Raw genomic sequence first — 20,899 nt, 5'->3', positions numbered from 1 at the left:
GAAAGAGAAACTTAAGTATGTAGTACACCACTCTGGGCTCCTTGGAGGAAGAGCGGGACATAAATGTAATAATAATAATAATGATGTCGTCGTCACAGGAAGGTCAGCAAATGATGCAGTTTTTGCTGTAATAATAAACATTGCATTTTTATGCTGTAGAAGCACTTCTCTCTCTCTGTATGTATGCATACATTCTAAAAATAGTATCTTCTATAATATTTATTTCTCCTAGGCATACTCGTCGCTAATCCCATGTGTGACAACTCTCGCAAGAAGCTGCTGGACTCGCGATGGGATGGGGAGAATGAGGAGGCTGTGGCAGCCACCGAGATGAGGAGGCTGTGGCAGCGAGCCCGGCTGCTGGGATGAGGAGGTGACGGCAGGAGGAGGGGACGGGCCGGCCTGAAAGCCGGCCAGAAACCGTGGCTGGGCGGGAGGGGAGAAGTGGGCCGGGCGGGCTGTCAGAGGCGCAGGTGCTCTGCACCTGGCCCAGCTAGTTATAATGAAAATGTGTCAATTACTGAAGTTTCCACCCTCAGCCTGATACATTTACATGGCTTCAGAGCTGTTTATATTCCCATATTCCTGACACTGTAAGACGGAGTTTCTCTCACTCTCCAGTATCAGTCCACAATATCCACAGCAAGCCTTTTCAGTCAACCCACTGGGAAAACAATAAGATATCTGCTCATCTCCTAATTTCTATCTTACTGTCTCTTCTTAAGTAAGTCATTGTTGCTCTGAGGATTTAGCATGCTTGAGCGCCATGTGCTGGAAGTTTCCTTTTTGCCACTCAGTACTGGCCACAGGTTCACTGCAATGTTATGAGTCCCAGTTCACATAATATATTTTTTCTCCATGCAAGCAGTCATGACCCTGAGCTCATGTGGAAAAACGTGTGTGAACTTGAGGTCATTTCTCTATATCTGATAAAGCATAATTTATGTTATTGTAGCAGTTGGAAAAGAAATGAGGCTGCAATCACAGGGATCTTCACAATCACAGGTTGCAATTACAGTGATATATAGAATCAAGAAGGTTGTCATAGGGGAAAAAATGTTGTATGTGAACTGGCCTAAATTATGTTCAGATGCAATATTTTAACTCTCCTGGAATCCCTAATTTCATTTTCAATCGTTCATGTCATTTGGGAAATGTGTGTGTGTGTGTTTGCATCTTTCCTGACAAAAATCAGAGCCCTTCTGTCCAAGTCTTATGTTAATAACAATGCTCTACAACGTTACATAAATGTATGAAACTAAGCACACTGGAGGCATCCACACAGGGTAAGAAGTCAAGGAAGTTGCTGGGATCTGCCTCTTGCCTCTAGGGCACAATCAGGACACTGCATGCCAATAAATTAGTCAGTCAATATTTCTGGAAACTTTAACTTTTTGGAATCCTGGAATTCAAATCCTCACACACACATTTCTGAACAACAGATGATCAAATAAGGCAGACCAGGCTGCAGCTGATTCCTAAGTTCCCTTGCAAGTTGAACTCCTGGAGCTGCCTTATACCAAAAACGACTGGCTCATCTAGGTCAGTGTTGTCTACACCAGGGATTCTCAACATTGGGTCCCCAGATGTTATTGGACTTCAATTCCCATAATCCCCAAACAAAGGCCACTGGGGCTAGGGATTATGGGAATTGAAGTCCAATCACATCTGCGGACCCAATGTTGAGAATCCCTGGTCTACACTAATTGGCAGCAGCTCTCAGGGTTTCAGAAAAGGGCCTTTCCCCAGCCCTACTTGGAGAACCTAGGGGCTGGACTTGGGACTTTCTAGTGCTCTGTCACTGAACTACAGCCCCGTCTCAAAGATAGCCAGCAGGCACGCCTTGTAGGAAGCAGGGATAAGGAACAGAAAAACAGAAGAGTACAAGTCCTTCTTCTGTACTGGTTGCACTTATGTGACAAAGCAAGAAGCTTGCCTAGTTGCTAGCTCTTCTATTTAGTTCCAGGAAAGCCACCCCATTTGTTATTAAAGCAGGATTTGTGCAGCACTGAGATATACAGGGGTTTCAATCACATGCTCACAAATATATGCTGGCCCTTTAAAAAAGACTCTGTTCCCATCTCTAATTTGGCACTGAAATGGTTAGTATTAATTCAAGGTTTTGGGGGTTTGTTTTGTTTTTCACTGCAATCCACAATCTGATTGGTTGGCAGGTCACACTGGCACTCCTACCTGAGGTATTTTAGCGCTAATGATTGGTTCCTGTAAGACTATTCTATAACAGAACACAGGAAGAGCAGTTCAAAAAACACAGCTGTGGAAGGAAACAATCACACATAGAGTCCAGCAAAGGGCTTAACCAGCCTTTTCTTTCCAGAGGATGCAAGCACGCTTTTCATAGATAGGTTTGGTCTTTTAAGAGGGCTGCTCTTGCAAAGTAAACCCACATTAATAGAAGCTGTGCTAGAAGCTGTTACTTCCCATACCGTCTGCACCCTGGGGCCAGTTACCTGAATTTTTAATGCCAGATAGGAGTAAGTCTTGTGGACTAGTCTTTACCATGAAAATAAAAGTAACTCAGATGATTGCCCCAGGGAAGAACAGGGAGATGAGAACAGGAAAAAGGAGAAGCAAAATGTATGTGGAAACAGAGCTTGAGACCACTTTATTCTCTTCACTGCAGTTCATTCCAACCAACTGAGCTTCCTGAGGGATGATTTTGCATCTAGCTTCCTTCACACCAGCTTCTAAGGAGGTTTCCTCTACTCCCTTTCCCAGCACAGTTAAACAGGGCTGATACACTTGCATTAGAGATGTGCACGAACCAAAGTTAGTGCCCCAGTCCGAAGCGGAACTGGTTCATGCCACTGCTGAATCGGTCCGTGCATACGCAGGTGCCATTTATGTGGTCGGCGTGATGTTGCTGACTATGCAAATGGTGTCTGCACATGAACGGAGGTCACGTGTGTGCTGGCACCACGTGTGGGCTGTTGACCAGAGCACCGCCGCAGAAGGAAGCTGCATGGAGCAGTGGGCGAGCTACCCCGCCCTGTACTCAAACCACCAAACCGGTTCAGCTTCAAACCAGGGCACAAACCTCAGTCCATGTACATCTCTACTCTGTATGCATCTTACAACAGTCAGTTTCCTCCACAGAGGCAGGAAAATAAATTATCTAGTAAAGTGTTGCAGGGAAACAGCATCCATTTGATTCGTGCCGGTTTTAAGACAGGTTTGCTTACAAGTTATGACTGAGATATATCCACTACTTTTCAGCTCAGCTATGAGAACGAAGCGAAAAGCTTGGCTGATCAACCTTAAGAGATCTTGTTTACTGCAGATTTCTGCTCCCCACCCCACAACCTCTAGATTATTTATAGAAGAATGACCAATCAATGCCCCCTCTCTTTTTTTCTTTTTGTCTGCTGCCTTTAGGCCTTCAACATATTTAAATGCCAAGCATGTTGTACAATATGAGGAGGTGTGAAGATTCTATGTACTAATTAAATTGCTGTCTGTCACAAACAACTCCTTTCAGCTCAGGTAGAAAAAGAAAAGATATGAAGAAACCTTTCAGCAAGAGTGAGGAAATTACCTCACCTGACAGCCCTTCTTGTCACTTGCATCCCTGGCTGTGTGAGGGATGATACTAAGCATAAGATGCCATCCGTTTTGCTCATCTCTTTACTGCATGACTGGTATCCAGCTGCCCATTCTGTATGTGACAGCAATTTGGGGATGCTGGAGGAAACCCAGCATCATTCCTTTGTAACCTTTGACAAATTATAGAACAGAAAGCAGCCAAGGTAGAAAAATGTATGTATACATGAGACACAGATAAAGCGATGCTTGTGCACAGCTAAAATACAACCATCACTAGGATGTTCATGGCTTCACCAGAATACCTCCCACTTGTTTTAGCTAGCCTATGCTGGGGAAATTTCTTTTTATGAAGCACAAGATTTGTGCAGGCCAGAGGCAATAGCAGGCTGCTGCATCCATTACCTAGGAATATCAATATGCCTTTTAAAATTAGGAGATGTTCTTAAGCAGTGAGAAGAATACTAAATTCACTTGACCTAACTATAATATAATTACAAGGTCCCTGAAATTGCAAAGCTGTACTTCTGTGGACAACATGCTCACATTGTATTAATCTGCTGAAAAATTATATTGCCAGCTAGTGCATATGGGGAATTGTAAAATCTCTGCTCAAAATGGAAAAAGAGGGGAGACATTCCTCATTCTTCATCTCATGAGCCACTTATGTTTTTCTTAGAGTTCAGTCCTAGAAGCGTATGCACATCAGACTCCAAATAATGGATTTCTGGGTGCAAGACTGGCTGCTGAAGTCACTGAAATCGGGGGGAAGAAAAAAAAAATAATTGCAAGTCAATGCAAGACTTTGTTCCGTTATTTTCAAAGGGTACAAGAGAAGGATTACTTTTTACCCAATACGTTTGCTGAGGTCAGGGCTGCACAACTTTGGCCTTCCAGCTGTTTCTGGACTACAATTCCCATCACCTACAGTGGTTAATAGTCAGGAATGATGGAAGTTGTAGTCCAACACCTGCAAGAGAGCCGAAATTATGCAGCCCTGACTTAGGGAACTATGCAGAACAAACTAAGGGACAGAAAAGTTAAGGAATTGGAGCAGGAAGATGTTATACATCATAGTTGTTATAATTGGAAGTCAAATGCCTCATGTTTTCCCAAGAGGGCTAGTATTCACATTTCTATGCTATACAAGTTTGTGTGACCCTTGAGTTCCCTACGCCTACAGCTCACTATATAAATCAAGGCTCTAAAAGGTCCCAAGAGAGGAATGGGGAAGGGTGAGGGAAAGGAAAGATCTGAGGCTAAACCAACCTGTTATTTTTGGATCCAAATTATGCAAATGAGAGAAGGATGGTCAGAAATTTTAATTTGCTAATCATCTTTCAGGCTGATTAGTAGTACACTGTATGTGTGTGAAGAGGACACCCAGTAAACTGACCCTGGCAATGGTCAGGAAACCCAGAGGCTCAGGTCTTGCACCCAGGGGCAAGTGCAGTGACAGAGAAACATGCTTGCATTCTTAAATATATAAATGTATATATCCACAAGGAAGAAGAAAATCAAAGTAAATTATATTTTTTTAAAACAACAAAACCAAACGGAAAAAGAAAGAAAAAAAGGCTGGCTTATCAGGGTTTGGGGATGAGAAGGCTCCGGTGTGTGTACTTACATAGAGGTCAGCACCGTAAAATCCGTCCTGGTAAACCACACTGCAGAAAATCCACACAAAAAACAAAAAAACAAAACAAAACAAAAAAGAACAGAAAACACATTCCGGTTATTGAGGACGGCAGCATGCACATGCATTTTACACAGGCAGGTGATGTATGAATCCATAACCTGGGTTTTCGGGCAGGAGCAAATCAGCAAGAGATTGTGTGTGCGCACGCACGCTAAACAGCTCCATGTAATCTTCCATGGCATGCAGGCGGGCAGGGCAGAAGGGGAGACAGTATGCAAAAGGGGGGAAGGGATGGGGAGAGAACAACCCTCGTCGTCATCATCATCATCATCCAACTTATTTATTTATTTATTTATTTATTTATTTATTTATTTATGAAAGGACTCAGTGCCCTGAAGAAGTGAAACATGGCTTGAGAAACCTTGGCTTTAGTTGTTAACCTGGAAAGGTTTTTGTTCACCCCCTAAACATATGGACAAACTGATTTCATGTAATGGGCTTCAAGCAGTATATGTTCCTTAGGAGGAGTTCATCAAGGGCTGGATTCCACCTAGGTCAGAAACACACCGACAGTTGTGTATAACTACCATAAGCACCTTGCAAACTTGTGCGATCATTTCTGATATCCATACATCACCTGCTTTTTACCCTAGTACATTAGGACATGCGATAAGGATTGGCTGATCACACAAGCATGCAGAGAATTATTATCCAGCATCTTAAAAGTACTGATGCAACACTTCAGGGGAACAAAAACCAAGTCAATCAATTCTGATCAAAGTAAACACAGAGAAATGTAACCAAAAAGAAATACCCACAATGCATTGCTTTCACAAGCAGAGATAATGAGCTAAAAGGGTTAGGTGACTGATTCAAAGTCCGAGAATCAAAAAGTGAAATGGAAGATGTGCGGGGGAAATCCCTGATAGTAACGACACATTCCACAGCAGAGAGCAGGCAACTGGAGGGTTTAGGTAGACTGGGGTTCTCTTGAGTTTAACAGCCACTAATTCATTTCTCTCAGCACTTCCAGAATCAAATAAGTGGAAAGCCTCAACTCTTCATGGAACACCTCATAGGGTAAAACAGTTTGCTTTGGCAGGGCAGAGGAAGGACAAGGAAGGGAGAGATGGTTTGTCATAGCCCTAGTTACAGATGCTTGCTTGAAGCACTCCACAGCTCTCTCTTACTTTATTTCTTAGATAACTGCATTCTAAATCACCCATATTAAAAAACACGTGTTCCCTATATTTGAGATCCTTGTGTGCGTGTATCTGGCTTAGCACTGTTACTATTACCGCAGGCTAGAGGAAGGAGGCAGTACTATTCGTAATTTTTTCCTCCATATGCCAACTGGAATGCAAAATGATGCCAAGATGCTGCTGCTCTGATCAGAACACATCTACCTATAAGAAGTTATAAACAAGAAGCCCAGTACAGCCTGGCTATGTCAGCTTTAAAAGCAACAGAGCACTACAGTGATGTAAACTACTGCTATGTTTTAACAGTCAGGTGGTATCTAGGTCCCTAATGGTTGCAATTGCTCCCTGCAGGTAGAAGTGCACTCAAATTTTGATCTACAAAAGCATAGCTTGGAAAAGTTGCAGAAAAGGGCAATCAAGATTATCAAGGGCTTGGAGCACCTTCCTCATGAAGCAAGGCTACAACATCTGGGGACATCTGGGGCTTTTTAGTTTGGGAAAGAGGTGACTAAGGAGAGACATGATAGAAGTATATAAAATTATGCATGAAGCAGAGAAAGCAGACAAAGAGAAATTCTTCTTCCTCTCTCAGAACACTAGAACCAGGGGTCTTCCCATGAAACTGAAAGTCGGCAAATTTAGGACCAACTAAAGAAAGTACTTTTTCACACAGTGTGTCATTAAATCTATAGAATTCTCTGCCATGGGATGTGGTGATGGCTACTAGCTTAGATGCCTTAAAAGGGGCTTAGACAAATTCATGGAGGACAGGTCTATCAATGGCTACTAGTCTGGTGGCTATGGGCCACCTCCAGCCTCAGAGGCAAATTACCTCTAAATACCAGTTGCAGGGGAGCAACAGCAGGAGAGAGGACATGCCCTCACCTCTTGCCTGTGGGCTTCTCAGAGGCATTTGTTGGGCCACTGTGTGAAACAAGATACTGGACTAGATAGGCCTTGGACCTGATCCAGCAGGGCTGTTCTTATGGTTGATGTGGATTAATAGGTTTGATGACACTTTCTTACAGAGTAAACTAGCATCAATTCTGCAGGGGGAAGCAGGCCATATAGTAATGATAAGGATTAAATTACAGAGAGGGGGAAAATTAGAGTCTACCTTTTGTTGTTTGTTCGGTTTTAGCAGCCTCGCTTTATGAATGCATCCTTGACTATGTTGCCGTCATTTTTATTTTAAAAACTCAAAAAATGACTGCTGAAACTCATTTTGCCCTGAACAATATCTGCCCCGAGTTCTTTTCTTTAATGACATCTTGTAGTGGGGAGTTCCAAAGACTATCATAATCTGTTTAAAGTGTCTTTTAAAGGTAACTATATGATGCATCCTTTTAAACAGCTGATACGATTGCCCCATTCTTATAATATTTATTCTAAAAAGCTAAAGGGAAATATAGTGGTACATATAGTGGCACATATAGTATAGTGGTAATTCCTCCCAGGAAAAATAAGTCTTATTTGGTTTACTTGAAAAATGGATTCCCCCCATTATACACTGAGATGAACTGTAGTATCAACAATTATTTGATCTCTGTCACAAGGAACAAAACTCTTTGTCAAGTGACAGGGTTCCCCAATTAGGTTCCAGCTTCAACCTAAAGCAAGTTATTGGTAAATTCTACAACATTAATTTGCATAGTTCTGGACAATTTGAGACAGAGCAGATTGTTATATTTCCCCAACCAGTATGCAATTTCATGTTACCTGAATATATCAAATTATCCTATAATTGCTTTATACAGCAGAGATGGATTTAAAAACACAAACTTACTGTGATCTTGAACAGTATTCTTCCAGTACACTACTGAAGAGAGGGGCAACTTATTTATTTTCTAGGAATACTCTAGCCGTTACTATCAGGGATAACAGCAGCAAAAGATACTCCGACAACTTGTTTCTATATTCCTAAATGTCAGTAATGAATCAATGTAATAGGGATACCATGTGATTAAACCATGGAAACAATTGCAGTGTATTATTCTAGCAACACTCCACAAATGGATCAAAGAGGCCATTTCAAGCACACCCTTGTTGTTATAATAAAGTGGAAGAAAAAAAGATAATTGCACAAGTTTCTTAAAGGGAAATGGGTACCTGGCAACTGCACATTCTTAATACCTGTTTTAAGTTCTGGACACTGCAATCCCATCTTGGGTAGTTAATTAAGGTGCTCCAAACTGAGCTATCATGTCCCAAAGCATTCCTGTATGTCACTGTGACATTAGATTATTTGGCACATGTATGACTACTCCTAGTTAGAAGGAACAAGAATCAGTATTCAACTCGCCCTCACTAAAAGGTTTATCTTCTGCTCAGGTTTCCTCTGAGAAGAATTTGAATCTGAGGAGGATATTTGGAGAACACCACTACAAAATAAACAGCACCCTTAAATGCAAAGTGAAACCCTAGGAAAAAAACACACTTCTGGGTTATTGAAACCCGACCAAGACTTGGAAAACAAGAAAAGAAAACCCGAGGCAACCTACCCCTCTGAAAGAACAGAGCAGCCTCTTGCTTACAGACTCATTTCCATGCTATGGAAAGAATCAAAATCCAATGAAGCAAGGCCACACATAAATAGATACTTTGCATCCGTGGTATATATATGTTAACAACTTTCACTCTCCTATCCTTCATGTAGCCTAACTTAAAAACAAATTTGATTGATTTTTTTTAAAACCCTTTGCAAAATGTCTCCAACCATGAAAGCAAATCCATTGTGGGTAACTGTCTCTCCTGTGTCCTATTCCCAGGTAGTTTGCCACAAAGCTAACAAGCAACGTTTGCCACTCCTGGGTGACACAATGAAATCAGACTTTAGAGAGCAGAAGCCACCTCACTCTATAGACTCTACACCCTTTCTATACCTCTCTTAATGTTATTACTCATAACCATACCAATGCCAGTTGATTAGTATCCAGCCAAGCTGCTAGTATATACTAAGAAGAATCAACAACTTAATGTAAAAAGAGCTACCTTCCACTGGTGTGTCCCCAAAACAATAAATTTCCAGTAACAAATGTTAGACTTTAGGCCACCTTTTCCAGGTGTGATTGGGTGCAGAGTGTTCTGGTATTGGAAAACCCTGACTCTCACCATCCAGCCTGTCTCTGCTTTTTATCTTTAGCAGATCAACGACCTGTTGTGCAGTGCAGAGCACAGAATTCTGTTTTGCAGTCCTTACCCTGGGTAAGCTGGGATGGCTGCTGGAGGTACTGCTCGCACTGCGCCATACACTGTCCGTCCTCGGCCCCTCAGATGGGCTCCCCTGAATGCGGCTGCTGTGGTGGCTGCAGTTGGGTAAGGGAAGCCAGGAACTGTGAAGACAGACAGACAGACAGACAGACAGGGAAGAACGTAAGAAGGATTACTATGTCTTCCAACGACCAACTGTCAACTTTGACTAGAACGATATGCAACTCCAGAGCTGTGGAATGTTCCGCACCTGTCCTGCAAAGGAGCATGCATAGAGCCTTGATTACATTGCATACCTCTTGCTACACCATGGCCCTGTCGGGGAGGTAGGGTTGCAGAGAGGCCTGGCATGCAAGGGGTTGATGCTGTGTCATGCCTCATTCAACACAAACTGCAAACAGATTCCCCCTTCCTCCATCCCATTTTGATAATGCCATGCAGTCTTGTTAGAAAGAGTAAGAGAAGCATGGAGAGTTGCTATTAATACAGGTAAGTGACTCCATGTTTTAGGGGAGGGGCGATTGAAGTACTTTGTCATGAGCCCCTTAAACTGGTAAGCTGACAACAGGGCAAGATATTTTTCCCCTCTTTCTTTACCACCCACCCTTCCGTTCCATATTTAATTAGAACTCAGAAACTTTATAAGAAAACCCATGTACTGGGTTATAAAGGTTATTTAAAAAGGTTATAAAGGTTATTTTAAAACCCATGTACAGCAGCCAAAATTAATCATAAAGTGCCAGTTTACCAAGAGCCCACCATCTGGCAAAGGGGACCATTAAGTGGTTCCATGTATATTGGGCCCTGTTTTATTACACTTCATGCTGGAGTAAACTGGCTCAGGGCAAAACAATGTCAAAACCTCAGAAGGCAGCTGGGAGCACAATACAATAACAGATACCCAGAAGGCGCCAGTCACAAGGCACAAATCCAACCCAAGGTGCTTCCAGGCGCGTGCCACAAGGGGGCCTGCAGTGGACTCGCAGTTTAGTAGCTTGAATAATATGTACTTTGGAGTGTGGCCTGTTCAATGTCATCCGTTCTAAAGCCAAGGCAACTGGGCTTTTCATAAGCATCTACCCTTGGGGATTTATAGTGTCCCTATCAGTTGAGGAAGCCCCAGCCATAGGCATGCATGCAAATGCACTGCAAATTGGAAAGGGTCATGGCCACTGCCTGAAATGAGCAGCACCTCTGTCTAAGAAGGCCCATCCTTTCAAGTACATATTATACAGACTGAAAAGAAGAGGGCTAACAGATCACTGTTTACTCAAGCACAGTAACAATACAGGGGCCAATAGGGGCTACTTACTGATTAAAGGAATGTAAGTGTTAATACCCCCCCTTCCTGACAGGGGCACTGCAGCGTCATTGCCCAGCGAGACATCTGCTTGAAAACTGGATGCTAATTTAGTTTTAAAAAGAATAAAAAATGTAAAAAGGTTATAAAGAAACAGCAGGTTGAGTACACAAACAAACACCACTGCAGTTAAATGGCAGAAATAGAAGCATCCATGTTAAGTTCTACCTGCATATAATTCAGGGCCATACACTGCGCCAACCACAGGGCTCAGCTTCCAACCTGAAACAACAAAGACAGGAGTGAGCGCCAAGGTTTACTGCAGGGGAAGGGCAAACAGTTCAGTCTGTGCAGCATGGCTCCTGGCGCTCATCTCCTTGTCTTGCTTCCACGCAGATTGTGCCTATGTATAAAGACAGACTGTGTTTTCCTGATCTCTCGTGTTCTGGACGTAGATGAAGAGGCAACACACGAATGGATTCTTTTTCTGGTAAAGAATTGTGTGCCAATTACCGCCTAGACTCCAAATGAATATGATGCTTGCAGTTCATGAAGACTTAAAAAACACAAAAAAACCAACCCAACTTCAAACAACTCATGGTTGGAGTGGCTAGTAGGGGTGGGGCAGGGGGAAGAGATGAACGATTTGAAGCCAGGTTTCAGACTACAATGGTGTATAATAAGAACGAACAAATGATTTGTGAAATTACAGCAGGAGAACTTTGATCACATGGTAGGAAGAGGTTCCTCAGCTTTCATGCATTGGAAAGTATTTGGAAGGAACTATAGGAATGAGAGGAAAACTTGCCCTAAGATGGCCTTGATCTTGAGCATAGGCAGAGCATTCCAGTTCACATGCACTGCTAGGAAAAAGATGATTGGCATTTGAAGCAAACCAAAGATGTGTCCACTCATGAGACTGACTGGAAAGGGCCACTTCTAAAAAAAACAGCCACACTTAGTCTGAGTCAAATGTCATAAGAACAAAAGAATAGCCCTGCTGGATTGGGCTCAAAGCCCAACTAGTCCAGCATCTTGTTTCACACAGTGGCCCACCAGATGCCACTGAAAGCCTACAGCAGGTGTTGAGGGCATGCCCTCTCTCCTGCTGTTACTCCCCTGCAACTGGTATTCAGAGGCATCCTTCCTTGGAGGCTGGAGGTAGCCCTCCGACTAGCAGCCGTTGATAGATCTCTCCTCCATGAAGTTATCCAAACCCCTCTTAAAGCCATCCAGGTGGTTGGCTGTCACCACATTTTGTGGCAGACAATTCCACAAATTGATTATGCGTTATGTGAAAAAATACTTCTGTTTGTTGGTCCTAAATTTCCCGACAATGGGATGACCCCTGGTGTTATGTGAGAGGGAGAAGAATTTCTCTCTATCCACTTTCTCCACTCCATGCATGATTTTACAGACCTCTATCATGTCTCCCCACAGTTGCCTTTTTTTCTAAACTAAATAGTCCCAGGTGTAGCCTTGCCTCATAAGAAAGATGCTCTAGGCCCCTGATCATCTTGGTTGCCCTCTTCAGCACCTTTTCTAGTTCTACAATATCCTTTTTTAGATGTGGTGACCAGAATTGTACGGTGTGGCTGCACCATCGTTTTGTATAAGGGCATGATAATATTAGCAGTTTTATTTTCAGTCCCCTTCCTAATGATCCCTAGGATGGGATTGGTCTTTTCCACAGCTGCTGCACATTGAGTCAACACTTTCAACGAGCTATCCACCACAACCCCAAGATCCTTCTCTTGATCAGTCACCGACAGCTCAGATCCCATCAACGTATACTTGAAGTTGGGGTTTTTCGTCCCAATGTGCATCACTTTACACTTGCCTACACTGAAGCGCATTTGCCATTTTGTCGCTCACTCCCTCAGTTTGGAGAGATCCTTTTGGAGCAATCTGTTTTGGATTTCACAACCCGAAAGAGCTTGGTATCATCTGCAAATTTGGCCACCTTGCTGTTTACCCCTACTTCTAGATCATTTATGAATAATTTAAAAAGCAATGGTCCCAGTACAGATCTCTGGGGGACCCCACTTCTTACTTCTCTCCATTATGAAAAATCTCCATTTATCCCTACTCTCTGTTTCCTGTCCTTCAACCAGTTAGCAATCCATGACCAGTTAGTCATGGTTGCTATCCTATAAGTCAGGATTGTCTAAGTTTCTGAACCTGCCTAGGGCAATTCCTTACATTAAACCAAGAAAATCCTATTTCATAACAGTTCCTCTACCCCTGCTAACTGGGCAAAGAGGCACCTTTTACCGTGGTGATTCTCTTTATTTAGCAGGGGGAGAGTAACTGGCCCTATCCACCCCCAGCACAGTACTTCCAGTGACTGTTGCTGGTGTGTGTCTTATGTTTCTTTTTAGAATGTGAGCCCTTTGGGGACAGGGAGCCATCTTATTTGTTTTATTTCTCCTTGTAAACCGCCCTGAGCCATTTTTGGAAGGGCGGTATAGAAATCGAATTATTAATAATAATAATAATAAAAGTGGATCTGCACCAAGGTCATGAACTAATCAAATATAAAGGGGCTGATCTTAAGGAACCTCTGTCCTTATCTCTCTTTTAAAAGACGAGCTGTACTTGTTGAGAATTTATTAAAAAGCTGGAATGTAAGCATGCTGATAATTGAGTTACAAAGCGTATAATGCACAAAAATACTTCTAAGAAACTAATTACATATCCTCTTTCCTCCAAAGGAACAACAGTTTCTTTTGCCTTTCTAAGTTGCTAGAACAGACATCTTAACAACAGCAGTATTAGATAGCTGTCCAACAAGAAACAAAGTCATCAATAAAAATTCCAAAAAACATAATGTTTAACAGAAACAAACTGATAAGCCTGGTATTAGCTATGCCCTTATCAGATGAATGGGCCATAGTGTGTGCATTCTTGCAGAACAGACACAAGATTTGTGGGGGGGGGGGTGTTTCCTGACTAGCCACTAGAAAGAATGCTAGATTAAATGGACTTTGTAAGCTTTCCAGCTAGGTAAAGCTTCAGTACTCCACACAATGTCTTTCTGTCCCTGTGAGGATCCAGAACTCAATGGCAGAACACATTAGTAAGACAGAAATCCTTGTACCACCTGGTGATAAGAAACTAAGTGACAGAGGACACGATGATCCCATATCTCTTCCCTCTGACCTCTCCAGTTAAAAAGATCTAAGGTAGTAGAGTTGTGGGGAGGGGGACCTTTTGATACCTCACAGAGCTGTTAATCTGAGCAGACAATATTAGGCTAGATGGGGGAAGAGAGAAATCCATGTTTGCTAGGATAAGGCAGCCTTCCTAAGAATATAAAAGGAGCAATCGTCGCTCACTTTGAAGGTTTCTTCTTACTGTTGGATTTGAGGACATCGCACATAGGTTATCCCCCCATGTGCTCCAGAGGGCAGGACTTTAGTTAACTGATAAGCCTTTATAAGCCTAGGAAGGATAAGACCCACCTAGTACTGATCAGCCAAGTCTAAGATCCAGAGGAAACAGGAAAGAACAAGCAGATGGGGTGGGGAGATACACCAGTAGATGCAGACGCCTGGACGGGTGGGTCGAGATGTCCTCAAATCCAGCAGCAAGAAGAAGTCTTTACGGTGAGTGACCAACACTCCTTTCTCTCCTGCTGGATGAGGACATCTCACATGGGACACGCCACAGCTAGTATGCCTGGGTGGGGGCATCAGCGTCTACCAGGGCGGAAGAACACGTTGTAGTACACATCTGCCAAAGACCACTTGAGAGTAACGATCAAGATCAAGGTCATACAGTGCCTCGTGAACATGGAAGGCGATGCCCATGTGGCTGCTCTGCAGATCTCGGCAAGAGGTGCATTTGTGGGAAATGTGGGAGAGGTCGCCACTGACTTTTTAGAATGTGCCTTGCATTTTAGTGGTATTGATCGATTCTGAATTGCATAGGCTAGGGTGATTTGTATTTTAATCCATCTAGCAATGGTAGCAGCGGACACCTTCTGGCCAACAGAATATGGTAGAAATGAAACAAACAGTGCCTCTGCTATATGGGAGGATGCAGTGTGTGAAAGGAATGTCTTCAAGCAGTGATGCACATCCAGTTTATGCCATTCTTTCTCCAAACAATGGGCAGGTTCGGGATAGAAAGAGGGGAGTACAATGTCCCAGGAGCAGTGGGACACTGAAGACACCTTTGGCAAAAAGTCTGGATCCAGTATGAAGCGAACTGATTCCTCTGAGAAGATACAGAAATCAGGATCAGCTGACAACAATGTTAATTCAGAGACCTTCCTAGAAGATGTTATTGCAACTAGGATCGCCAGCTTAAGTGAGAGAATACAAAGTGGTACAGATTTGTTGCCAGAACCTGAGGGGTATACTCGTGAGTCAAATGGGCCATAACCCAAAATTTGGCTTTTAAAAAGCCAAATCTGGCAACAGAGGCAATGGGCTCAAAGGGAGCTAAGTGTAAGACACTCAAGACTTTGTGAAGATCCCAGGAAGGGAATCTGTGTACAGTTGGAGGTGCTGTGAGTGCCACACCCTTAAGGAACCACTGAAGGTGTGGTTATGAGTGCAGACCTTGTGCTGTAGATGGTGACAGCAATGTGGCCAGGGATAGAGCCTGTATCTTCAGTGTATTGGCTTGAAGCCCCTTGTCCAGGCCATCTTGTAGGAAGAGTAGAAGTTCCGGCAATCCACAGTCTTCACTTGATAGGCTGTGTTGTCTACACCAGTGTAGAAAGACTCTCTATGTACACTGATAGATTTGGTTAATTGATGCCAAGATAGTAACAAGGATGCCAGGATAGTAATAAGAAAACAAGGGTTTTCATGTTATTTTAGGATGTTGCGTTCAGTTGCTATGCGGCAGGCTTGAGCCACACCAGGTCATGGTGTACAATGGAGCCATGATGAAGAAGATCTGGAGACACAGGGAGAAACCATCTTGCTGTGGCAAATGCAAAATTTCTGCAAACCATGGATGTCCGGGCCATTGTGGTGCCATCAGAATCACCTACACCTTAAAGAGCTGGATCCATCAAAATAGATGGCTGAGGACTGGAACTGGAGAAAAGCGTACATGAGTTCCTTGGGCCATTGAATCCACAGGGCATCCACTGCCTCCACACCCTCGCAGGGGAACTGGGAGAAGAACTGTGGAAGCTTCTATCAGATTGATCTCTTTTCTGCTGAGCCAGTCCGCCTGTGTATTCATGGACACACTGACAAGGTGGGCTATAATTGAGGCTAGATGGTCTTCAGCCCACTGCATGAGAAGCGTTGCCTCTTGATGTAATGATTTCAAGCTGGTGCCCCCCTGCTGGTTTACATGGGCCTTGGCCATAACGTTGTCTGTTCTCACCAGGACGTGGTATAGTAGGATAGACTGAAGAACTTGCAGAGCGAGTTGAATGGCTCTGAAATCCAGCCAGTTGATGATGTGGAGTTTCCCTTCTTTTGTCCATTTTCTCTGTGTGGAATGGTGTAGGCAGTGGGGCCCCCATCCTGAAAGGCTGGTTTCTGTTGTCATTGTATCCTGGGGGGATCCAGAAACATTTTTTTTCTTTTTGATAGGTGGTCTGGATGATTCCACCAGTGTAGAAATTGTAGAAAATGTCTTGGTAGTGCTACAGTTGTCGGTATGCAGTCGTTGTCTGAGAAGGTGAAAGTATGCCCAGGACACTGTGTCCAATGAGGCCACCATCAGACCTAGCAATTGTACCAGAAACAGGAGTGCTATCACCTTTAGGGTAGAGATCTGGTGGATCAGTGCTATTATCTTGCGCATGCTATCTTGTGGTAGATAGAGGCAGTCACGCAGTATATCGATCAGCACCCTAGGTGGCTCTCTACAACTAATTTAACATTTTTTATGTATGCTTCTACGGCGGCAAGAATTATATATGCACAGAAATGGAAGAGTAATGAACTGCCTTCAAAAGAAGACTGGCTGATAAAAATTTTGGAATATGCGGAGATGGCAAAACTTACAGCACTAATAAGAGACCAAAACTTGGAATGTTTTAAAGACGATTGGAAACCATTCTTGTTGTATCTAAAGAATTACTTTCCTACTATGGACTTTACAGAAGGGTTTGAAATTTAGTAAAAAACTGCAGGTTGGGTAGATTAGCTATGTTTGTAAGGGTTTGAATTTATGTTTTGAATTATTATTATAGCAAGGGTAAATTTTATAGTTGATGATTCACGAAAAGATGTGTGCGGGAAGTCCACCTTTTTGTGTGTATTTGCAATGAATGATAATATTACTACTGTTAAAATTAATAAAAATTGAGTTTGGGGGAAAAAGATCAGCACCCTAGGTGGAGGATTTTTGTAGATGGTGTAAGACGGCTCTTTGCCTTGTTCACCAAAAATGGCCTGCTAGCGTTTGTAGGGTGATTTGGACATCCCTTTCTGCAGATTCTGGTGACTGAGATTTGATCAAGAGATCATCTAGATATGCAAATACCAAGATTTTCTTGAGCGGGAGTTGTGCTATCAATGGTGCAACGACCTTTTGTGAAGATCCTTGGGACTGAGGAGAACCTGGAAGGGAGGGCTTTCTATTGGAAATGTTGTCCGTCCTGTGTATCTGAATTTGAAAGGGTCCCTGTGATGGAGCTGAGTGTTTCAATGTGGAACTTCCTGTGTTTGGCAAATTTGTCCAGGAATTTTAAGTCCAGCATGGCTCTGAGAACGCCATCTTTTGGCAGCAAGGTAAACAAAATAGAGCAAATGCCCTTGTCCCTCTGGTGACTGGGAACTGGTTCTATGGCGGGTATGGCTTCCAGATGGTGAACAGCCTGGAGAAGGCTGGCATGTATGATGGGTGAGTGTGACTGGATTTGGAAGGAAGCGGTCATTGGGAAAGGCAGTTAACTCTATTTGGTATCTGTGCATGATGGTGCTGATGACCCAGCTGTCTGTAATGCTGGTTTCCCAGGCATGGAAGAAGACAGACAGCCTCCCAACCCAGGGGTGGCAAGTTAGGACGACTGTCTGGCCTTGGATTGCTGAGGGGAGGGTTGGTGTTGTTGGTCCTTGATGTGTTACACTGTCTGTTCCAGAAGAGGCATTGTTGCCTGCTGTCCCTGTCCCTTAGTCTGAAGTATGGCCAAAAGGGGTGAAAATACTGGAAGGGTCTGCTCCACACATCTGTCCTACCTGTGTGGAGCAGAAGGAAGAGCTTTCTTTTTGTCTTTCTACAGCACTTCTTGCAATGCCTCATCTCCAAAGAGTTTGGATGCTGTATATGGGACTGCAGCCAGGTTGTTGCATGATGCTGTTTCTATTTGCTAATGCTTGAGCCGGAGTGAACGCCGGAGAACTACCATGCCTGCTGTAGATCTGGAAACCAAACTAAGTCAAGGTAGCATCGGCTATGGAGGCTTGTACCTTCTGTATCTTGAGTAGCGTCTGTTTTTGTCAGGTGATGTCAGATGGAGGGGACTGCAGTAGCTCATCCACCCATAGTAATGACACATGTGCCATGATGGAGGCTGCTGTAGAAGTTCGTTTAGAGAGAGATGCTACCTCATGTCCCTTTAAAAAGTGAGATTCAACCTTCTTTTCAGTGGGATCTTTGAGCACAAAATTCCCATCGCAAGGTAGGATGGCACTGGATGTAAGGGCTGTCACAGGGGTATCCATGTTTGGAACCTGGAACATAGCTGATGCTGTTTGAGAAAGACTGTAAAAATTATTAACAAGCACAGCAGGCTTTCAGTGTGCTACTGGTGCCTGCCATTCCTGCTCCACCATATCAGAGAAGCAGTCTGGGAAAGGAAAACGCAAATCCTGTGATGTGGGCATCGGGGCAGGCTGGAACTTGGATGGGGCAGGCTGTTCCTGTGTGCCTGTCTGTTGCAACTTCAGTATGTTAATGGATTTGTGGAAGAGATATGTGAAGTCATCTGGAATGAAAAGCCTATGTGATTGTGAATAGGGTTCAGTGGTTTAGTCATATGACCATTCACCCTCTTCTCTAGAATCCAGGACTAAATCTGGATGGTCTGGTATGTCCACAGGGTATTCCATTGTGTCAATGGGCCATGCGTTTAGTGGGTCTACATTAGGCACCCCGGGGTGGGGTTTTGGGGAATCATACACAGAAATAGCCGATGAATTAGATGGGGACTCCTGATCTCCCTTCTTTGCTGTGTTTACTGGGCTTTTTAAAATTTTGATACTTTTTTTACATTTATCTCTCTCTCTAGCCTTTTAGAAGAAATTGAAGAGTCAGATGAGGATGGGGAAGATGAGGACTCCTCTTTTGTCCTCTTCTTGGCGGATTTGGAGTACCTGCAGTGTTGCATGGACTTATCAATCATGTCCTGGAACCACTCTTGCCAGGAGGCTGGGACGTCCCCTGGTATAGCAGATGTTGAGTTCCGGGCCTATGGATGAGTAGGGAGGATGGTAGGGGGAGGGTGCAAAGGCCCTGGTTTCACCAGTCCTGGTGTGATCGGTCTTCTTGGAGGTGGCTCTGGGTTTCTCAGGGCCTGGAGCGTCCGGTTGAGCAGGGCTGGCTGGCATATCTTTCCCTGGGGGCCCTGTTGGAGTCTGGCCCTGTCCACTGGCCTTTACAGGCAGAGGCGCTGGTGGCTGTTTTGGGCCAGGAGTCGGTCTGCTAGGAGTGGCTCGGGCTCTGGGCTCGGTTGGCCCCGTCTTTCCCAGAGGTCATGCAATCGAGTGGTGACTCAGGCAGAGGTGCTGTTGGAGATGGCGTTGCTGGGGCTAGTGGAGGAGGGGTGCGGCACTGCTGACTATGGAGCAGGGACTGCTGGAGCCAGTGCAGCTTCTATATGTCCAGGCAGGAGTGTAGGTGGTGCATTGGCCACCTCTGTTTGTTATTTCATTTGGGGCATTATGGGATGGTGGCATTTTTTGGCATGCTGTATCTTGGGAGCTACAGGACCCAAAGGGCCTTCGATTGCATTGTGCCCACTCCCACCTTCCCCTGGTTTGAATACATCTGGCCTGCTCCATCAACAGCAGGAAGGATAAGATGGGAGAGAGGGTGGGTGGGAGAGAAAGCTTTTCTTCTTCTTCTTTTTAAGGAAAGGAAGGTAATGGTACAGAGAAAGACCAGAAAAGATAAGAACTGCACCACAAAACTAGAAGAAATAAAGAACACACAGAGAGAACATAGAGGAGAGACTTGGCAAAGCCAAGGAGACTGTCACTAGAGCTATGCAGGACTAGCAGAACTGGGTGGGACTTATTCTCCTCAGGTTTGCCCCCTGGAGCACGTGAGGAGGATAAACCATGTGAGATGTCTTCATTCAGCAGCAGAGAAAGTAAATGCAGGGAAGGAATTTGGCCCTTCTAGCTCAACACACACACACACACACACACACACACACACACACACACACAAACACACCCACCCCTGAAACAGAGTTGCCATCTGTTTTCTTTCTCTTCAACCAGTGTGAGTGGGAGGAGGCATGGTAATGCCTCTTCAAGGGTTGCTTCTTCCTGTATATGACTCAGCAATCATATATACTCCTGGGTTTTGGATGAGAACGTAGCAGCTGAGCTTATTTATTACAATAGTAAAATGATAGTAATTACAACACAGTTGGTGTGTAGCAGGGGAAAGGCTTGTATATAGCAAGACGTAATGTGTCCTTGTACATAGACACACATTGTATCATCTCCCAAGGGATCCCTGTCAGTGAAAGCTGTTGCCTGCTTCAGGGGGTTATGGATAGGTCTCACTGCCAATTGCCATTCTATTTTAACATATTTGCATATATGGAAGAGTAAAGAAATGCAGCTGCAGCACCATTGTTGTGAGAGCTAAACCTGCCCCTTGATCTTGCTGACCCCATTAAGTTAGGTTTTGACTCCTTTCAACTGTACCCCAGATTACAGCCCATTTACTTTGTTCAATACACTCAACAGGAACCAGTAAAAACTGAGTTAATCCCTGCCTACATCTCCCCATTCAGTCATGATAGTTGCTGGGTGACTGGCCCAGTCACTGCTC

At 43.9% G+C, this 20,899-nt stretch overlaps 1 protein-coding gene across 9 annotated transcripts in view; it reads right to left on the bottom strand.

Annotated features, from left to right (window-relative positions):
- Nucleotides 1-20,899, bottom strand: part of RBFOX2 (RNA binding fox-1 homolog 2) — a 290,850-nt gene that overhangs the window by 14,423 nt on the left and 255,528 nt on the right. For 5 of the 9 annotated variants that reach the window (XM_053253471.1, XM_053253469.1, XM_053253467.1 and 2 more), the window contains 4 exons: nucleotides 11,141-11,194; nucleotides 10,925-11,017; nucleotides 9,602-9,734; nucleotides 5,189-5,228 (listed from right to left, as the gene is read on the bottom strand). In XM_053253471.1, the coding sequence (XP_053109446.1) occupies nucleotides 5,189-5,228; nucleotides 9,602-9,734; nucleotides 10,925-11,017; nucleotides 11,141-11,194 (320 nt within the window). Of the gene's footprint in view, nucleotides 1-2,193; nucleotides 2,237-5,188; nucleotides 5,229-9,601; nucleotides 9,735-10,924; nucleotides 11,018-11,140; nucleotides 11,195-20,899 lie in introns of all 9 variants that reach the window. The other 4 variants (XM_053253472.1, XM_053253470.1, XR_008308092.1 and 1 more) reach the window with 3 other exon arrangements.

Source organism: Hemicordylus capensis, chromosome 5 (genome assembly GCF_027244095.1).
Source record: "Hemicordylus capensis ecotype Gifberg chromosome 5, rHemCap1.1.pri, whole genome shotgun sequence".
NCBI lineage: Eukaryota > Metazoa > Chordata > Lepidosauria > Squamata > Cordylidae > Hemicordylus > Hemicordylus capensis.
Note: the sequence above shows the minus strand (reverse complement) of the source record. Positions and strands in the feature narration are given on the sequence as shown.